General features: G+C 38.9%; 1 protein-coding gene across 2 annotated transcripts in view; it reads right to left on the minus strand.

The window, feature by feature from the left end:
• Nucleotides 1-5,262: 5,262 nt before the first annotated feature.
• LOC102080700 (uncharacterized) overlaps nucleotides 5,263-17,551 on the minus strand; it is a 107,651-nt gene continuing 95,362 nt past the window's right edge. Inside the window, exons 1-6 of one of the 2 annotated variants that reach the window (XM_019358311.2) lie at nucleotides 10,934-11,029; nucleotides 10,687-10,722; nucleotides 10,270-10,578; nucleotides 9,466-9,786; nucleotides 6,710-6,841; nucleotides 5,263-6,617 (exon numbers count right to left, since the gene is read on the minus strand). In XM_019358311.2, coding sequence (XP_019213856.1) covers nucleotides 5,842-6,617; nucleotides 6,710-6,841; nucleotides 9,466-9,786; nucleotides 10,270-10,578; nucleotides 10,687-10,722; nucleotides 10,934-11,009 — 1,650 coding nt within the window. In that variant the 5' untranslated portion in view covers nucleotides 11,010-11,029 and the 3' untranslated portion in view covers nucleotides 5,263-5,841. Of the gene's footprint in view, nucleotides 6,618-6,709; nucleotides 6,842-9,465; nucleotides 9,787-10,269; nucleotides 10,579-10,686; nucleotides 10,723-10,933; nucleotides 11,030-17,551 lie in introns of those variants that run through there. The other variant, XM_025906695.1, reaches the window with a different exon arrangement.

The raw sequence follows: 17,551 nt of genomic DNA on the forward strand, positions 1-17,551 counted from the left end.
TTATGCCATAGGTGTGTGTGTGTGTGTGTGTAGGGGTGCGTGGATCGATCCAAATATCGATAGCATCGATACAGACCGTTCATCAGAAAAGGGACATGTCTGTAGTGCAACTGTAGTGCACCACCCGCCTTCCTGCTCTACTGTGTTAAACTGTCATGAAGCAACGTTACTGAAAGTTAGCTTTAGGTGGTGACACAGAGGCCGAATAGCCACAGTGTACTCCTTTTAAAAAATACTCTGCCTTTCTGATCAGAGTCATTGCTGTAGCTGAACAAACTTTGTCAAACATGTTTTTTACTACATTTATATCTTTTGTATAAGATATATGTGAAACTGTCTTGCTGTGTGTACGTGTTCATAATAATCTAATCTAATTACAAAATAATCACACAAGTGCGTGGGTTGATCTCGGCACACTCAGTCCAAAGACTGGTGATTGCAAATTAGCACACTATGGTTACTGCACCAGCCCAGATAAACTGCTCACTCTGTGCAAACCTAAGCTTCTTAGTGATGCAACTGTCACTCTCACGCCCGCTCCGTCTCACTGCAAGACATAAAAAGAGTTGCCATTCATCAATCCACTTTAGCACGCCTGCTCTTCCCTGCCTCCACTCTGCCCTGTGAGCTCACTGTGTCACCCCTCCTCTGCAGCAGGCCAAAGACTACACCTCTGCCATATATATATATACATATATATACATATATGTCAATAATAAAACATTTTTAAAACTGTGATAATGTAGCTGACCTGGTGCAAAAAATTTGCAACTAAAGATGCTGTTTGATATCTGGGTCACAGCTCTCATCAGTTATGACCTTCAACACAGCTTATCAGTTTCACAGAGAAGTAGAAGTTCACACCATCTCAGAAGAATTTCCATTGTTGGGCGTACTGCAGATGAACTGAAGAGGAACTAAGCATTTCACACTTATTTTCATGCCGCTTTTATGTTTTCTGACAAGAGAAAACAAGAAAACAAAAATTTTATGAAACTACTTTGATCAAAGGTCACAGTGTTGGTGTTGCATATATTTTGAAACTACAGCTGTCACAGGACAAAAATATCACGAAGCAAAGTGTGACTAACATTACAATCCAACTAATGAACAACTGACTAAAAACTAAAAATTCCAGAAAGGACTACATGTGACTGATACATGCATCAACTTTGTCAGGAAAAATAGCATCACACTGATGATGTAGAGGCCTCAAAAATCGTTTATCAAATATGACACACTTGGTGTTACAGGGTTAATGATGGCAATACAATGTAGATGAAAGAATGCAGGTCTACATCCTGGTCAAAATTGAACCCAAGGTTTCGTCACATTAATCATGGTATTGCTACTCTGAATCAGCATCTGGTCTGTGAAATGTGTAGTTTAATCAAGATGGTGTGTGTGTCTGGCATAATACATGAATATAACTACTATGTATATAAATAGAACTAGGTAGCATCTTCATATGCAGTATGGTACCCACTGCGAGGCCAAGCAAGACAAGCACAGAGACTTTTGCAGAAAAGCTATAATTGCATAAAACACTTGGATCAAATATGAGCCATATAGGCCATATTAAATAATCTTATAGAGTTGGGGGCCAATAGAAATGGTGATGGAATGGACTAACTAATTATTAATGTTACCTCAGAGAGATGAGAAAAGCAGCATAAATTCCTTTTTTTCCATCTCGAATGGTTGAAATTTTATTCGTAAGGAAGTTTGTCAAGTTAAGATTAATAAGAGATAAAGGTTCAACAGAGCTGTGACTCTTTGTCAGCCTGGCTACAATACAGTCAGCCTTCTCAGAGGCTTTTATATATGTATCTATGTGCTTTATTTACTTACTTAGTTCATCTTTGAAATTCATGAAACAGTTCTTCTTAGCTAGGAGCTAGTTCTAGTTTAAGGAGCTAGGTTAGGTTGGTCATGGGGCTGGCTAGCTATGGCAGCTAGGTTCTATTATCTATGGGGCAAAAGCCATTAGAAGCCAGGCCATCACTGCTACATTAAGAATACATTAATTACAGATGCTTTCCAATATCAGTTGATATTGTAATATATTCCATTACAGTTACCGCTTAAAAAGGTGATATTCAGAATACAGTTACTTTGTTGAAATAAATAGATTACACGGCAGTCTTTTCCTGTTTCATATGTTAGGCTATGCCAGTGGTTCCCAAACTTTTTTTGCCAGGCCCCCCTTTTTTACAAGAAAAATGTTCGCCCCCCCACAAACACATCCTCCAAACACACACACCCATATTTTGTTTACAAACTCCATTGCGGTTTATTTCACACCTCAAACATTTAGTAAACAATTAAGCAAATACAAGTAAACGGCAATAAATTACAGGTAGTAATAAAATATACTACTAACTCTTTTACGCTACGTCCACACCTACACGGGTATTTTTGAAAACGCAGCTGTTTCTATGCGTTTGGGCTTTTCGTCAACACGTAAACGGCATTGCGATTCACCGAAAACGGAGATTATTTAAAACACCTTTTTTGCGTTTACGTGTGGACGAGGATTACAGAGTTCGTCACGCAGCGTCAAAGGTATGTGCCTCTTTTCACATCACGCTGTGCGCCACGTTATTGTTTACATGAGATGAATTGCAGAATGGCAGATAGAGACAAAATACTGTTACTGTTAATCTGACTATCTTCAGGTTTTACACACTTACATATACACACGCAGTTACTGTCCCTGCATTTAGAAAGGCAGAGGCGTCACGGTGTAATTATTTTACGTGTAGTTGTTTTTTTCCTGTGTAATAATATTCAACATTGCTATCAATACATTTTTCAAAAAATGTCTCTCTGTGCAAAATGGGTTTAAACACATAAACAGCTGTGGGATACTGTTTGTCCGTGATTTGAACAGGGTGAACAAATTATGGCAGGATCAGCCTGATATTATTTGTATCCCACTGTAACTTTACTGCATAAAGAGCTAACATGTCCAAAATGTCAGGAGTAGTTAGTTATTACAAGAAGTGTTTGTGAACTAAAAATCAAGAATGTGGGATACTGTTTGTCCGTGATTTGGAGAGCCCAGCGCTGCTCCCGACGCAGGGAAAACTAATTTTGCAGGGGAGACCTACCTTGGCACTTGTGCAGGTGAAGCCAAAGGGAAGATATGCTTCACCATATTTTCCTGTCTTTGGCTTGGAAGGAAGTTGGTTTGGAAACATATTTGGCGATGCTTCATCTCCTGCTTTGCGTTTATGCGGGAGCCCCGTCAAAAACCTGTCCACAGTGTCCAAGCGCTCTTTTTTTTCTTTTCTTTTCATACCGCGCCCCCCCCCTGCAATGGCTCTGCGCCCCCCTAGGGGGCGGGCCCCACACTTTGGGAACCTCTGGGCTATGCCCTCTCTATTTTTGGTAATTCCATGCCAGTGGAAACTCAAACAAAACATGCATTAAGAGCGTCTAATGCCTGTGTCTCAATCTCGTGGCCCATGTCCAACCCTACCTACTTGCCGCCCACATAATTACGTGAAGAAATATTTTTTTAAAGTATTATTCAAAAAAATATTTAATATGAATGCAATAGGCAGAGTGTTACATGCATAGCATGTATGAAGCAAGTAAATATAATAAGCACTGCAGCCAAAAAGAGTGCCTGACGAGCCCAGTTGTAAGTAAGCTATTAAGACTCGACTGTACACTGTGTTCGTGTTTTCCTCCGAAACAAGTTCGGTTGGAGCAGCCTTTCAACGCCTCTGTTTTCTGGGTCAAATTTGCTAGCAAGAGACAGTAAAGCTAGTTTCAGTTAAGAGTCGGAACCAGACGTATTAGCCAGAGGTCCCTTTACTACGGTTCGGAGCCGCGTACCTGTTTTATATACACGCGGAATAGTTTTCTATACAAGATCGCTGCAAAAAGTGTAGCCTTACCTAATGTCCACCCTACTGTTACTCATTTTATATTAAGATTTAAAAATCTAGTCAGTATTGGTATGGCGAGTAACCTTCAGTAAAAGTAATAAATCACACAGCAATAGTACATTCATGTAGTTGTAAAAAGCTTGATAATATAATAGGTAATCCAAAGTATTCAGAATACGTTACTGTCATTGAGTAACGTCTTGATCCATTCTCAATCATCCAGGAAAGTAAATCTCCAAAAGTTGAATCTGTTCATCTGGACGTACGCTACGTCCAGATGAACAGATTCAACTTTTGGAGAGTCATTGAGTAACGTAACGGAATACGTTACAAAATACATTTTGGGGCATGTATTCTGTAATCTGTAGTGGAATACATTTTAAAAAGTAACCTTCCCAACACTGTCTACGGATGTATCCGTGTATTTCCGTGGTGCTGATGCTGCGCTGACCGGACAGCCCCTGAAGCATTTGAAGTGTCGGAATGTGGAAATTTCAACATTGCTTGAAAAAACTGCCAGCTAGCAACGTCCCTCTCACCGGTAGGCTAAGTTATTTTTAGCCAATTACAAGTTGAATCTGGTAGTTGGGGTTGTTAGCTAAGATACTGTCATTAAGAAGCGGCACAACTAATGTGTCTATGTGAACTAATTTGCGATGTGCACCGCTGGCCCGGCCATTTGTTTTTTAATGCACCTTCTCAGATTAATTCACTGCGTGTCCTGCCCAGGGCTGGACTGGGACAAAAAATCGGCACGGGCATTTTGACTAGAGACTGACCCACCAGGTATTATAGGAAAAGCCATAAATGAAAACAAACGCTGTTGTGACAGTGATGTACAGTGTCTTGTCGGTATATGTATGATTTCTATACATTTTACATCAGATAAAAACTTTGGTTGTAAGATTCAGATGATTATTTATTAAAAGCTAGACATTTTAAATGAGAATAAGAAAGAAAAGTATTTCTTTGTGCCCCCCTCTCCCTGTTAATGCCCTACCTGGCCCCTTGACAAAACTTTGCTAGATCCGCCCCTGCACAGTTACCAGCTGTCAGCTATGTAAAAAAGGATCCTGGTGTTATTTGTCTCTCACAAACAGTTCATAACTTCCCTTCAACTAATTCATGTCACCTAACAGGTAAACCTGTTTCTCCATCACCTGTTCAGCTCTGATGATTCAGTAAGGACATCTCCTGGTTTCATCTTCATGTTTCCCTCTCACCACATATCCAAACCAATATCATATCACTATCAGTAACATCATAGCACCCGCCCAGCTGTATAGAAACTCCGTCATGCTAGCTAGCACGCAGTATGAGTTATTGTAACTGACTGTAAAAAGTCAGCACAACGAAAATAAACTCCACCTAAACTTGGTTTATATCTGACCCAGATAGACTGCAGGTCATAACTTCCTAATGGAGTTCAGTTCACCTGACACTGGGACCGGCGGCCGCCTTGAGTCTCGCAAGCTCAACCTTTCCCTCATTCACCCGCTGGCCTCTGTGGAAGCTCCGCCATAGACACCACCAAATAACATTATTTTTACACATCGACCAGCATCTGGCCAAACCACCACAGTTTTAACTCACTGAGTTGACTTTGATGACTTTGGTGGATGTAAGGGTCATGTTAACGGATTGTTAACATGACCCTGTTCTACACCACTACAAGGTTTAATCAAAAATTGTTAAAAACCTTTCAAGCTATTGTGCATACAGACAGAATGACTCTCACGCACATAAACACTACATAAACATAACTGCCTTGGCTGAGTTAACAAACACTGCATTAGATTTTATTAGATATTAGATTCATGTCACACTATGAAATAGAAGTTCAGACCGAGAAGATCAAAGGACTTCAAAGTGTTGATGTGTGTATTCTTCTTGTGTAGTTCTCATATGTTGGCTCCCCAGGTTGATACTAATCATTGGAAACCTAAAAGATTTGATAAAATTCCTGCTCCTGTCCATAAATGTCTACAGTTTGTTCGGCATATTCCTCCGTTACATTTTCATAGTCGTTTTCATTATCATCATCATCATCATCACTGGGTTTGTCTGTGTCTTCCTCTGCCCTGTCCTCTATACTCACAGACAGCGGTGTGCGTCCTTTGTAATTATCTTCATCCTTTATGTTCTCATAATTATCATCATCACTGGTTTCATCTGTGTCTTCCTCTGCTCTGTCCTTTATACTCACAGACAGCGGGGTGCATCCTTTGTAATTATCTTCACCCTTCATGTTTTCATAATTATCATCATCACTGGTTTCGTCTGTGTCTTCCTCTGCTCTGTCCTCTATACTCACAGACAGCGGTGTGCATCCTGTTTTATTATCTTCATCCTTTATGTTCTCATAATTATCATCATCACTGGTTTCATCTGTGTCTTCCTCTGCTCTGTCCTTTATACTCACAGACAGCGGGGTGCATCCTTTGTAATTATCTTCACCCTTCATGTTTTCATAATTATCATCATCACTGGTTTCATCTGTGTCTTCCTCTGCTCTGTCCTCTATACTCACAGACAGCGGTGTGCATCCTATGTAATTATCTTCATTCTCCATGTTCTCATAATCATGATCATCAGTTTTGTCTTCCTCCACTTCTTGTGTTTCGTTTGTCTCTTTTCTGTCCACTGGTTGAACATTCACATAGTCCCTCTCCTCTTCCCCCTCCTCCTCATCATCTTCATAACGGTTTGTGGCAGTAACTGAAACATAAGTAGTAGAAAAGATTGACTGATGCACATCTACATCACCAAAATATTTGTTCATTTGATACATTGCACAGGTAAGCACAGACTTTGCATCTGGACATGGCCTTCATGTTGTTTTGCTCGTCGTCTCCTGATTACCAGACACACCACCATCAAGACCAGCAGTAGCAGCAGGATCGCAGCAGGAACTACTAAATAGACCAGCAGCAGCCAAGGAACTAAGAAATAAAGGATTACAACATGGAAGCAATTAGTTCATGGTGGCCTCAATGACTGCTGAGTGCCCAGGTCCAGTGGCTGGACAACAAAACCAAACTCCTTTACCTCTGTGCTTAAAAGTTAGTGCAAAGTGTTTGTGCTGATATGGTGTGTTTAGTTTTTGCCATACATGATACTGTTCAATATAGCTGAAGAGTCTGAGATGTTGCTCTTGGTGTGGCAGGAGTTCGGTCTCTGACTCTGCTGCAGTGGAGGGTGGTATGGTAAGTTCACAGGGCAGTACCGGGAGGTCGAAGGGTACAGGTGTGAGGGATTTTAACTGATGAGCTCTCCCCCATTTTAGTGTCTGGAGTTGGGAAGGAGAGGTGTGTGTGGTGTGGGAGGGAGCTGGAAAGCTGGCTTCCCAGTTAAACACAAGGTGCTGAAGCAGTGGAAAACATTGTGGATCTGAATAAAAGTGCTGCGACTGACAATCGAACAGTGTGTGGGTCCGGATTTCACACTTGGGCTTCTTTGCAGTTGATGCAGTTGATGGAAAGTACACTCCCAGACACATTGAGGAATTGTATTAAACCAGACCTGACTAGCTGATGATCAATTAATAAAGTGCATTTGATGAACAGCTTAACCTGTAACTTATCTTCATAATTCTTATGGAAGCAGTAAGGCTGTGGTCAGGTTTTCTTTCTTTTTCACATGATGCAACTGCTGCACTAATGTTTTATACAGTTTGGGAGAGAGTGAAAGTGTACATGTGCGTGCAGACAACGATACAGGAAGCAGGAATCAGGATTTCCTGTTTGCTGTACAGACCTGCAGTTACAATTTTCCCATCATAACTTCACAATACCTCATTTGTTCACGTTTGAGAATAATAAACTGGAGTAATATTTACATTCCTCAAAAAACTAAACTGTATTTTCAATTACCTCCAATAAAATTCTGTAATACGAACAGACTCTGAATATGAAGATGTGGACTTGTGCAGCTATAATCCACAATAACTGAATCCAGGAGATTTGGACTCTTATATAGGAGACTTTTATATTTTATTGCTCTTTAAGTCTTGTTTTTGTTTCATTTGATTTGGCTTGATCCATCCATCCCTTACTTTGCTGTTATCTTGTATATGGAGTTAGCTGTTGTCTGTGGAAGCAGAATTAATGCCATTTGACAGTCTGTATGGGGTAGATATTCTCATGGGCGTCTCCATGTCCTGTTAAAAATGGCTGGAGGTTGTGAAACTAAGAGGCCAGCAACTTGCAGTTTTTCTCTTAATGGGAGACTGATGGAAGATTAGCATACTAGACAAGTTGCCACTAGCTCTGCTTTCACCGTTTCAAGATCAGTTGCGAGCAGCACTTAGTTTGGAAACAGAGCGGCATTAGCATGGTGTCTGTTGAAGCGCTCTAACATCATAACAGATGAGTTTTCTGTTGCAACATGAGTGATGTAAGAAACTGCAGGAAGGGGTACTGCTCCTTGTTATTGTTCATCTTGTAGCCAAGCATCTAAAGGATCACTGTTGCCATGGTGTAGATCAGCTGGTTGGTTTCAGTTATGGTCTCAGCAGGGATTGTCTGTAATGCTGCATTCACATCTTCTAGTAAACTTTCAGAGGATACTTTCTGTAGTTTTGGTAGTCGGGCACAGATGGTCCAGGTTCCCAGCACAGCCACAATCTTCTCTTTCAGGTCAGCTCTTCTCACATTCAACGCCTTCATCACCAGTTGTTCCTAGAGCTTGATACCCAATGTTGGAGAGTGAAAAGGATGATATCTCCCCCTTTACCTGACATGACTGATGATTATTACCTCTCGCCCTCTTGCCGTAGAGTTTGTGTTGTACATCATCAATCTCTAGTTCTTCCAGATGTTGGAACACTGGAACCCAAGGTAACACTAAGTTGCTGAGTCTAGATGTGGGGTGCTGTTTACACCAATTTCTGATACTACTATCTGAATGTTGCAGAAATAAGTACTCATTAGACCAGGGAACAACAACCAGTCTTCTGTAGTCTAATATTGGTGAGCCTGTGTGAAATGTAGCCTCAGTTTTCTGTTCTTAACTGACAGTAGAGGAACTTGGTGTAGTCTTCACCTGCTGTAGCTCATCTACTTCAAGGTCTGATGTGTTGTGCTTTCAGAGCTGATCTTTAGACTCTGGCTGAAAAATGTATTTGAGTTAGTGTTGACTTCCAGTCAGCTTGTAGATATTTTCTCCTTTTTGGATCATCCTCTGTAAACCCTAAAGATGGTTGTGAGGGAAAATCGCAGTACATCCACAGTTTCAGAAATACTCGGATCACCAGCATTTAAAGTCCCTTAAATAAAATTCTTCTGCATCGAGTTGCTTCCACATGAAGCTGAACAAGTACACCTAATGAAGTGGCTGGTGAGTATAGAGTTGATGGTGATCTAAAAGCTGACCCATGTTAGTGTTCAGTTAATTAATGTTTACATAATACAGGAATGACGACTTTTGCAAATATTACTTTGAATTACTGGTTGTGTTACCATTTTCCATTACACATTTGAACTTGTTGCACCGAATCAAGTAACCCTGTAAATTACTGAAGATGACATACAGTAATGGTGAGATTTATGTCCAGTGGTCTACTTACATGTGATGACGACATGAATCGGTGCTGACTCGGTAGAAGTTAAGTTCTGTGATTCCAGAGTTATGAGATACACACAGCTATAGTTGCCCTGGTGTTTATACTCAGCTACAGGGAAACTAAAGGAAGCTGAGTTGTTGACAGCTGGCTTGGTGTGTGGGATGTTGGAGAAGATCAGCCTGAAATGGCTTGGATTGAGGCTTGAGTTAATGAAGCAGGTAAAGACAAAGCTATGGCCCTTGGTGACCTCTGCATCTGCATTAGGACCCCAGACCTGTACACCATCAAGAGATGTCAGGGAGATGTTGGGCTGCTGCAGGGTCTCTAGATTAAAAATAGGAAAACAAAGTAGCATTCAGTCCATACCACTTTTACAGTGTTAAAGTAAGATATTTTGCATTCATTCACTGCAGTCATCTGGGAATCTATTACTGTACACTGTACTAAATATCATCAAAATAGACCTGTTGGCAACTGTGAAGCGTCATTCATAATCACAAGTTGTTACTTTAAATTTAGCAACTCAACTGCTGATACTAACTGTCATGAAGACTTCCTCTATAAGATGCTCTTTGCATGTCAAGAAATACATATATATACAATAGATATGTAAATACAAGGTTCACAGGCATTAATGCATAAGTGATATTTTTGCAGCCACATCATGTCACTCGTTGATGGTTGTGTTGGATGGAAGTGTTACGCCCCTGTGCCGCACCTATTAACCTCAAAGTGGCAGTGCTGCATCAAAGTGTATTGACTTATAAAGCTCTATGGGCCTAGCTCTAAAATGTAGATGTAAATCACCTGAACAGACAACACCCACACCCTCATTGTGTTCACAGCCATTTTTTCCAAATGCTCCATGAGGACACTGCGTTAGAGACGTTTCTTGCCCCGAACAGTTCACATTTGCAAGCCACATTTCTTCTGTTGATGAATTAAAGTTGACCGACTGAGAGATTGCCAGTGCCTTCCCACACTTCAACTCTCTGCAGACCACTGTAGCATCATTTGAGACCCAGGAATCATCACAGAGTTTTCCCCTGCTGGTGCTGTTATAGACTTCTACTCTTCCATAGCACCGAGCTGACCCGACTAAACTGATGTCAAAATCTAACAAAAGAAAAAGACAAGACAACAGATTGCTCAGGATTTCCTGCATGTGGTGATATTTATGCAAAACCTTATAATCTGAAACTAATTTCACAAAATAAGACTGACCTGCAGAAGCTGAAGATGAGATGAAGAGATAAGAGACTGCAGAGAAAACAAAGGCTCATTAAACGTCTGAAACGAGACATGCACATGTTTTGTTTCTGATATAGACACACTAAAGAAAAGATCAGGTGTAAGGAAATTTAACTCTAAATTTAAGGCATTTTGAATTTAACATGCTTGTCACACTGACCCTTTGTGTAAGTATACAAAAATAAGACAGATCAACCTAAAAATGTAAAATGCAGCTCACCTATTGCCAGATAAAAGTTTCTCTGCTGTGTCCACATGATTGAGACAGAAAACATAGTCAGAGCAAAATGAGTCATCAGCGACACCAAACCCAAGTTGATGTGCTGTACAGAAATGCTTAACACTTGCGAAATGCGTTCCTCCACACACTTCCTTTTTCCTTGTATTTTTTAATGAACACAGGCTACAGAGTGCAACAGACAAAGGCTGCAGCAGCTGACAGTTATATTCATTTACCTTTTTCTTGTGCAGTATGTACAGAGTGAAGAGTTTTTAAAATTGTGTTCACTTCAAGAATCCTATATATGAAATAAAAAAATGCATTCTAATATCTCTAAAACATTTGTTTTGTTTTGGGATTTTTCATGAAAAAATAAAATCACTGATAACATCTGTTGGACATAAAATGCAGGTGTTTGTTTTTAAAATGTAGAGCTGATATTTGTAGTGTTGGCAATAAAATAAAATGTGGAGAGGAGCAGGAAGGTAGGACATTGATTTCACAGGTGCACAGTCTGTGCACTGGGGCAGTGGTCAGCATGCCTTTGTATCTTTGTAATCTACATTATGTGACAGGCCTGTGAAGTTTCGATAACATGAATGAGGCAAAAAAAAAAAAAAAATGTAGATGAAGAGGAACTCATACTCACGTGATCTTTTGTACATGTCCCACCAAAATCTCACACTTAGGTTACTGACAGTTAAGGTGTCTGTGTCATTTCTTTTAGCTGAAAGCGGATGACTTGTTACTGAAAGTGACTTTTATTTAAAATTTACATTTTATGTACATTTATATTTCTTTAAGAGATATATACTACAGGGGGAAAAAAAACCATGAAAAGCTGCAGCCTGTCTGTACAAAGCTGTAAAGGCTGCCCTTAGATGTAAAAGCAGCATTTTACATTTTTTTATTATTTTCCTTAAACAATTTCGGTTAAAAGTAAATGTATGCATATATGATTCCAAATGTAATATTAAATACAATGCATGATAATCTTAAAAATATAAAGAACTAGGGAGAAAAACCCAGGAAATGAGCAGTTTCTGAACCATAACGACAACTGTATGAAATTCAGTCACTTAAATCCTTCCTTCCCCTGTTCTGGTGCTCGGTTTGAACTCTGGCAGTCGCTTTGACCATGAACTGAAATTACAAAAGAAGATGCCACATAAAGCCTACCTTAGTGTAACATTTTTTTGAAGTTATTACTATTTTAACTTTAATTCAATTCAATTCAATTCAATTTACCTTTTCATTTCTTAATATCCATGCATCACAGAAAGGCTGTAGGCCGTGGTGAGAAGAAAAAACAACTTCTGTCGATTCTAAGGTTTTATGTATAAATACATAATAAGAAAACCATCTGGCTTTAAAATATTTAAATACAACCTCAGTTGAGCAGCAACATAGCATTTTACATGGCATCATTATTTATTTATCAAAAACTAAGGCAAAATGTAGAAGCCATCTGTTAAAAAACCGAGTATAACCCATGACTCAGTAACTTGTAAAACCACATTTACCAACAATAAGTTGAAGTGATCATCTCTGTATGACTTTATCAGTCTCTCTTATTGTTTTAGAAGAATTTTGTTGTTCTTCACAGCATTCGAGTTTCAGTTCTCTTGTTCATTATTTGTTTCATGGCTATTTTGTGTGTGTGTGTTAAACAACTTTAGCTTTGTATCTGTTTTGCTGAGCCTTAACGTTTAGCTCAGATTTAAGTCTCAATGGGTCTTGATAGATGTCTTTCATCATTCTTTATAATATAGTAAATGAAACAAATAAAATACTGAAAACAGCCTGGCGCCTCACAAAGGCATCTTGCTACAAAGCTAATGTCTCCTTCTGGTGTAAATTGTTAACTAATTCCTTTTAAGATTGTTCACAACATCAGCACAGTACACCAGCTTTCTTAATTAAAAAATTTACATGTGAAACTCTGGCCGAATGTGCACAATTAAATGACATTATGTCTTTGTGCATGACTGCGTCACACAATGTTCTCAGCGTTCTCCAAATAAGATCATGGTACATGTTAAAAATAAAAATGGAGGTTTTGTTTCTGGTTTGCTTAGTAACGAGACTTCCTTCAGCTTGAACAGCAGTAATCCATCTCCATCTGTTCATGTTTACTCATTTCTGCCATCTGGTGGTTTGAAGAGACATTAATGCACAATTAACATGCACTTTAAACTCGGCCTAAGAGCCAAACCTCTGGGAAACATATGTGCACAGCACTTTGCAGAAGAAACAAAGGTCAGTACCATCACCAGGATATCACATCTCTGCTTGGCTTTACTTTGATGGTAGAGAAAATACCCAGAATTTTATCTTATAAAATAGACCAAATATGCAACATTTTGGAACTATAGATAAGCAGAACAAAGTTCCACACTGACCTGAAAGTACCTGGTAGCTTAGTGATATAATATCATTAGAAGGAAGCTACTTAAGAAGTAGAAGAGAAGGAAGATGGAGGTCCAAAGTCTTACAGCACAATAGAAATAATAGTGAGCAGCACAGATATAATGAGCTACCTCATTACATTCATATCTGACAGTATGATAGTTCAAGTTCACTCGGTCGTTTTGTCAGTTTATGCTAATCACACAAGACTACAGCCAAGGAAGGATAAATCTGTTCAAAAATAGTCTTTAAAGACTTGTTCCCCAGAAGTTTTTTTGAGATAGGTTTTTAAGTCTTTCTGAACACCGAGATGACTAGTGACCTCTAATCTGATCTCACAGTAACACAAGAAAGAACAAGTCTGAGACACACGAGATACAATATGAGTCAACAGTGACAGAAAAACAAAGTGAAACTGTTCTGTGCAGAAATGCTACATACTTCCTTCTTTTTTGCAGTGGACAAAAAGAAGTACTTATGTGGTTATTTATGGAATAAGCAGCAACCTTGAATGATGTTTCATGTGCACTTAAATAAAATAATTACCTCCACATCCAAACAAACGAGCCTGTTAGATTTTGAGTGATTTACACAACTATTGTACATGTAAAACATTTTGACCTATATTTAAAATTCATAATATTTTTTTTGACTATTAAGTATATCTACTATATGTTGTTTTGAATAACACCAGACAATAAAAGCATTGTTTGTCAAACACTGATAACCAAGGCAGGAACCAAATCACTATCAAGACTTACACTTATCTCACGATATGTACCTCAGGTCTCTAAAATTATCTTTGCAAAAAATGTAAATTATAAAATCAGGCTTGTCCTAAATTGTTCTCTTATCATCTTCAGTCATTTTTTTCTTTCCTGTTGAATTGTCTTTTTGGCCATTTCCTGTTTTACTTTGATAGTTGGTGTTTGCTTGTGTTTTTAGGTTTATGTCCTGGTTTTCTGATTGCGTTCATCTGTGTTGGGTTCTTTTAGCTGTGCCTTATTCCCCACCTGTCACCTGCTGTCTAATGCACATCAACAGATTCCTCAGTTATTCTCCATATTCTCCAGTTTTTGCCATCTACTGTGTTTTCTGTTTGTTTGTTACCTTTTGGAATTTGTTTTTGGATTTATGTCAGCTAATAAAGCTCACCTCTTGTTGATTCTATCCCACATCATAAGAACCAGTATTATATTTAAAAGCTAATAGCAAATTAAAGACTATATGATTGAGGTCAAAATGTGGACATGAGCCTTAATCACCTGTTTTGAGAATATGCTGTCTTTGTATGCTAAAACCTTTTTACTCCCATATTACAATTAAAAAAAGAAAAATTAATGTGCCTTTCTTAGTTGTTAATACATACAGTGTGTATTACCCACTAGCCACCACAAGGGGGGGATCACAGTTCAGGTGTTTCATAACATTTTTGTATACTTTATGCAGTTTGGATGTTATACAGTATGTTTTCTATATTTTGTACAGGTATCTTGTTTTAGTTTTTTTTTTTTTGAGGAGGAGTAAAATTAATTTCTTCTTTGCACTAAGCTATGAATAGACCCTGAGGAGAAGAAAACCAACAGTATAAGAAAGAAAATGCAAATGCCTTCCTAAAACAGAAAATTAGGCTCACTGATCAGTCTGCTGTGAAACCACAGTTACACAACGCTGTTAGGTTAAAGCTTTCATGAAGACACAGACATATGCACATATAGCCATGCTGACAACTCAGTGAGCCTCATAGCGTGAGAAGGTTGAGGAAGTGGCTGGTGTGAGAATGCTGCCACCGCAGCCCTGTGGCAGCTTGCACTGTGGTAGTCTCAGCTCGACCCAACGTCCTCTGAACCCCGCTTCAACCTGCTTTCAACTTCCACTGCGCACAGTGCCACATGTGCTATTGCACGTGTTCAGCTTTTAACTTCTCTAATTCCTCAGAAGTGATGCAAATATATGTAAATTTCATAGAAGTATCTGTTACTCACCCTGGTTCTTGTTTATTTTACTGCTGTTAGCTTAATTTTTTTTAGAATCATCATAGAGTTTCCTGCGTCATCATTTGTTAGTTTCTGCAACAAATATACATTTCAGCATTTAAGCTCATACTCTAACTGTGGTTAGAATAATTGGAGTCTATATTAAATGACTTGTAGTTTCTCCTCACAGAGTTTCATTTTGTTCCTAAAGGTACCAATTTACCAACAGAGTAATCTCCAAGGGGTTGTTCAAGAAAAAACAAATGAGCTGATTTTCAGTTTTCTCATTCTGTGAAGGTTACCAGGGTTCATGTGTAAGCAGCAGAAGTGAAAAACAGGAAGGAATATGAGATTTGAGACGTAAGGATGGGAGTGCAGTAGGAAGTGGCACATGTATTGAACATATATCTTGCTCAGCACCGAGAGAGCATGTGTGTAGGCGTGTAGCTTATATATCTTTGAGTTTGCAGCCATCTTATTGAGGACATGCTTTTACAAGCTGTTTTTTGTTGTTTTAAAAAGGACTACGACCACATCTTGAAGTGTTTTACTGTGTGTGTGTGTGTGTGTGTGTGTGTGTGTCTGTGTGTCTGTGACATGTTTTATTTGTCAGATACTCCTTTGCCAACAAGATTTGTTATTGTAGATATTAAACAACAACACATAGGGCAGTCTGTCCGGTAACTGTTGGCTATGTGGTTTAACCGTGCTTAAAGAAAAGTGCTTTGACTCCTTTATTCAATACTGACCAATCAGCAACCACTAGGAATGTAAAATTAAGCCAGCACTTCCTAATACTTCCTCTAATAGCCACTTGAGGAGTGTTTCCAAAAGTGCTTCACACCCGTTAGACTCCCACGTTAAAATGTGAGTCGAATGGATTTCACTCCGCTGTCTGCTAAGCCTCACCTTCAAACGAAACTTGCTCTCTCCTCCATGCTGTTGATATTTGGAACATTTTTAATTTTTACAAGCATTTTAATGAACTCACTCATAACATGGCTTACTTTGAGATACAGATTATTCAGGACATTTGTGTGTCAGTCAAATTCTAACATTTCATTTCTCCATTATTTAGAACAAATTAACACATGTGTTGTACCTAAATGGACTGGTTCTTATGTAACATTTACTACGCGAGCACTCAAAGTGCTTTATTCACCCATGTACACCCATTCAAGCACGTAAGTTCTTTCTATCTAACATTTACACAAATTCAATGCATCAACCTTCCCTGCTCTACCTCCTGATCTACAGCTACCACTGTATATCTTGATGCATGCTCAAGGCAAGGTAAGGAAGCAAATCCCAAAAAGTTGATTCTGTTGATCTGGACGTAGCGTTTTCACTCAGGAGACTACTTCAGACTGATGAACTGAAGAAGTGACTTGAATGAGTGATGAAATGTTTCTCTAACTGAAAATACGACTGTATAGTTTATGACTACAACGTGCTAACTAAGATTGTTAACATCAGCTGATGTATTAGTGTGCCATTCTCTTGTCCAAATATGACAAATATTCGTTCCACAATATCAGCACAGAGACGGCCTCGACAATAACCCCAAGGCTTCAAAATGCCTTGGGGTTATTGTGCACAACACTCTCTTTCATGCACAGTGTTGATACACAACAGGAAAGGGAAACCAGTATGCTGTTTATTTTAACCATCTCCCTGTAAATACAACGGTTTATTATTTTTGGTCTTTTGGTCTCTCAGAGGTTACTTCCTGTGAAAAGGGGGTTTTTCCTTCCCACTGTTGCCAAATGTTGGGGTTTTCTGGGGAATTTTCAGGGTCTTTAGCCTAAAATATAAGGCACATTGAGGCAGCTGTTGTTGTGATTTGGTACTATGTAAATAAAACTGAATTGAAAATGAACAGAGTTACACCCTACAGCAAATCACTGTAACAGTCTAGCTTACATGCTATGATAAAGTTTCTCTACCAGCCATAATTCAATTCTTAATTTATAAATTAAGCACAAGGCACGAGGTCTGTAATTATGTAGCCGAATATAAGTTTTTGTTTGGGTTTGGTGAACACTCAGATGAAGCAATCAGGTGATTAGAAAAGCAGTGTGCTGGTTTTCTACAACCACCTCCCCTCACTATCCCTGCCTGCACTTTTTAAGGGCACTACATGTTTGTGTGCAGTGGGATGTGAAAATGTCAGTACATCCCAAGGTAATAGTTGCTCAGTCTAAACTTTTCTTTTTTCTTTTTTTTTTTTGTT

The sequence above is a fragment of the Oreochromis niloticus genome, linkage group LG4, assembly GCF_001858045.2.
Source record: "Oreochromis niloticus isolate F11D_XX linkage group LG4, O_niloticus_UMD_NMBU, whole genome shotgun sequence".
Lineage (NCBI taxonomy): Eukaryota > Metazoa > Chordata > Actinopteri > Cichliformes > Cichlidae > Oreochromis > Oreochromis niloticus.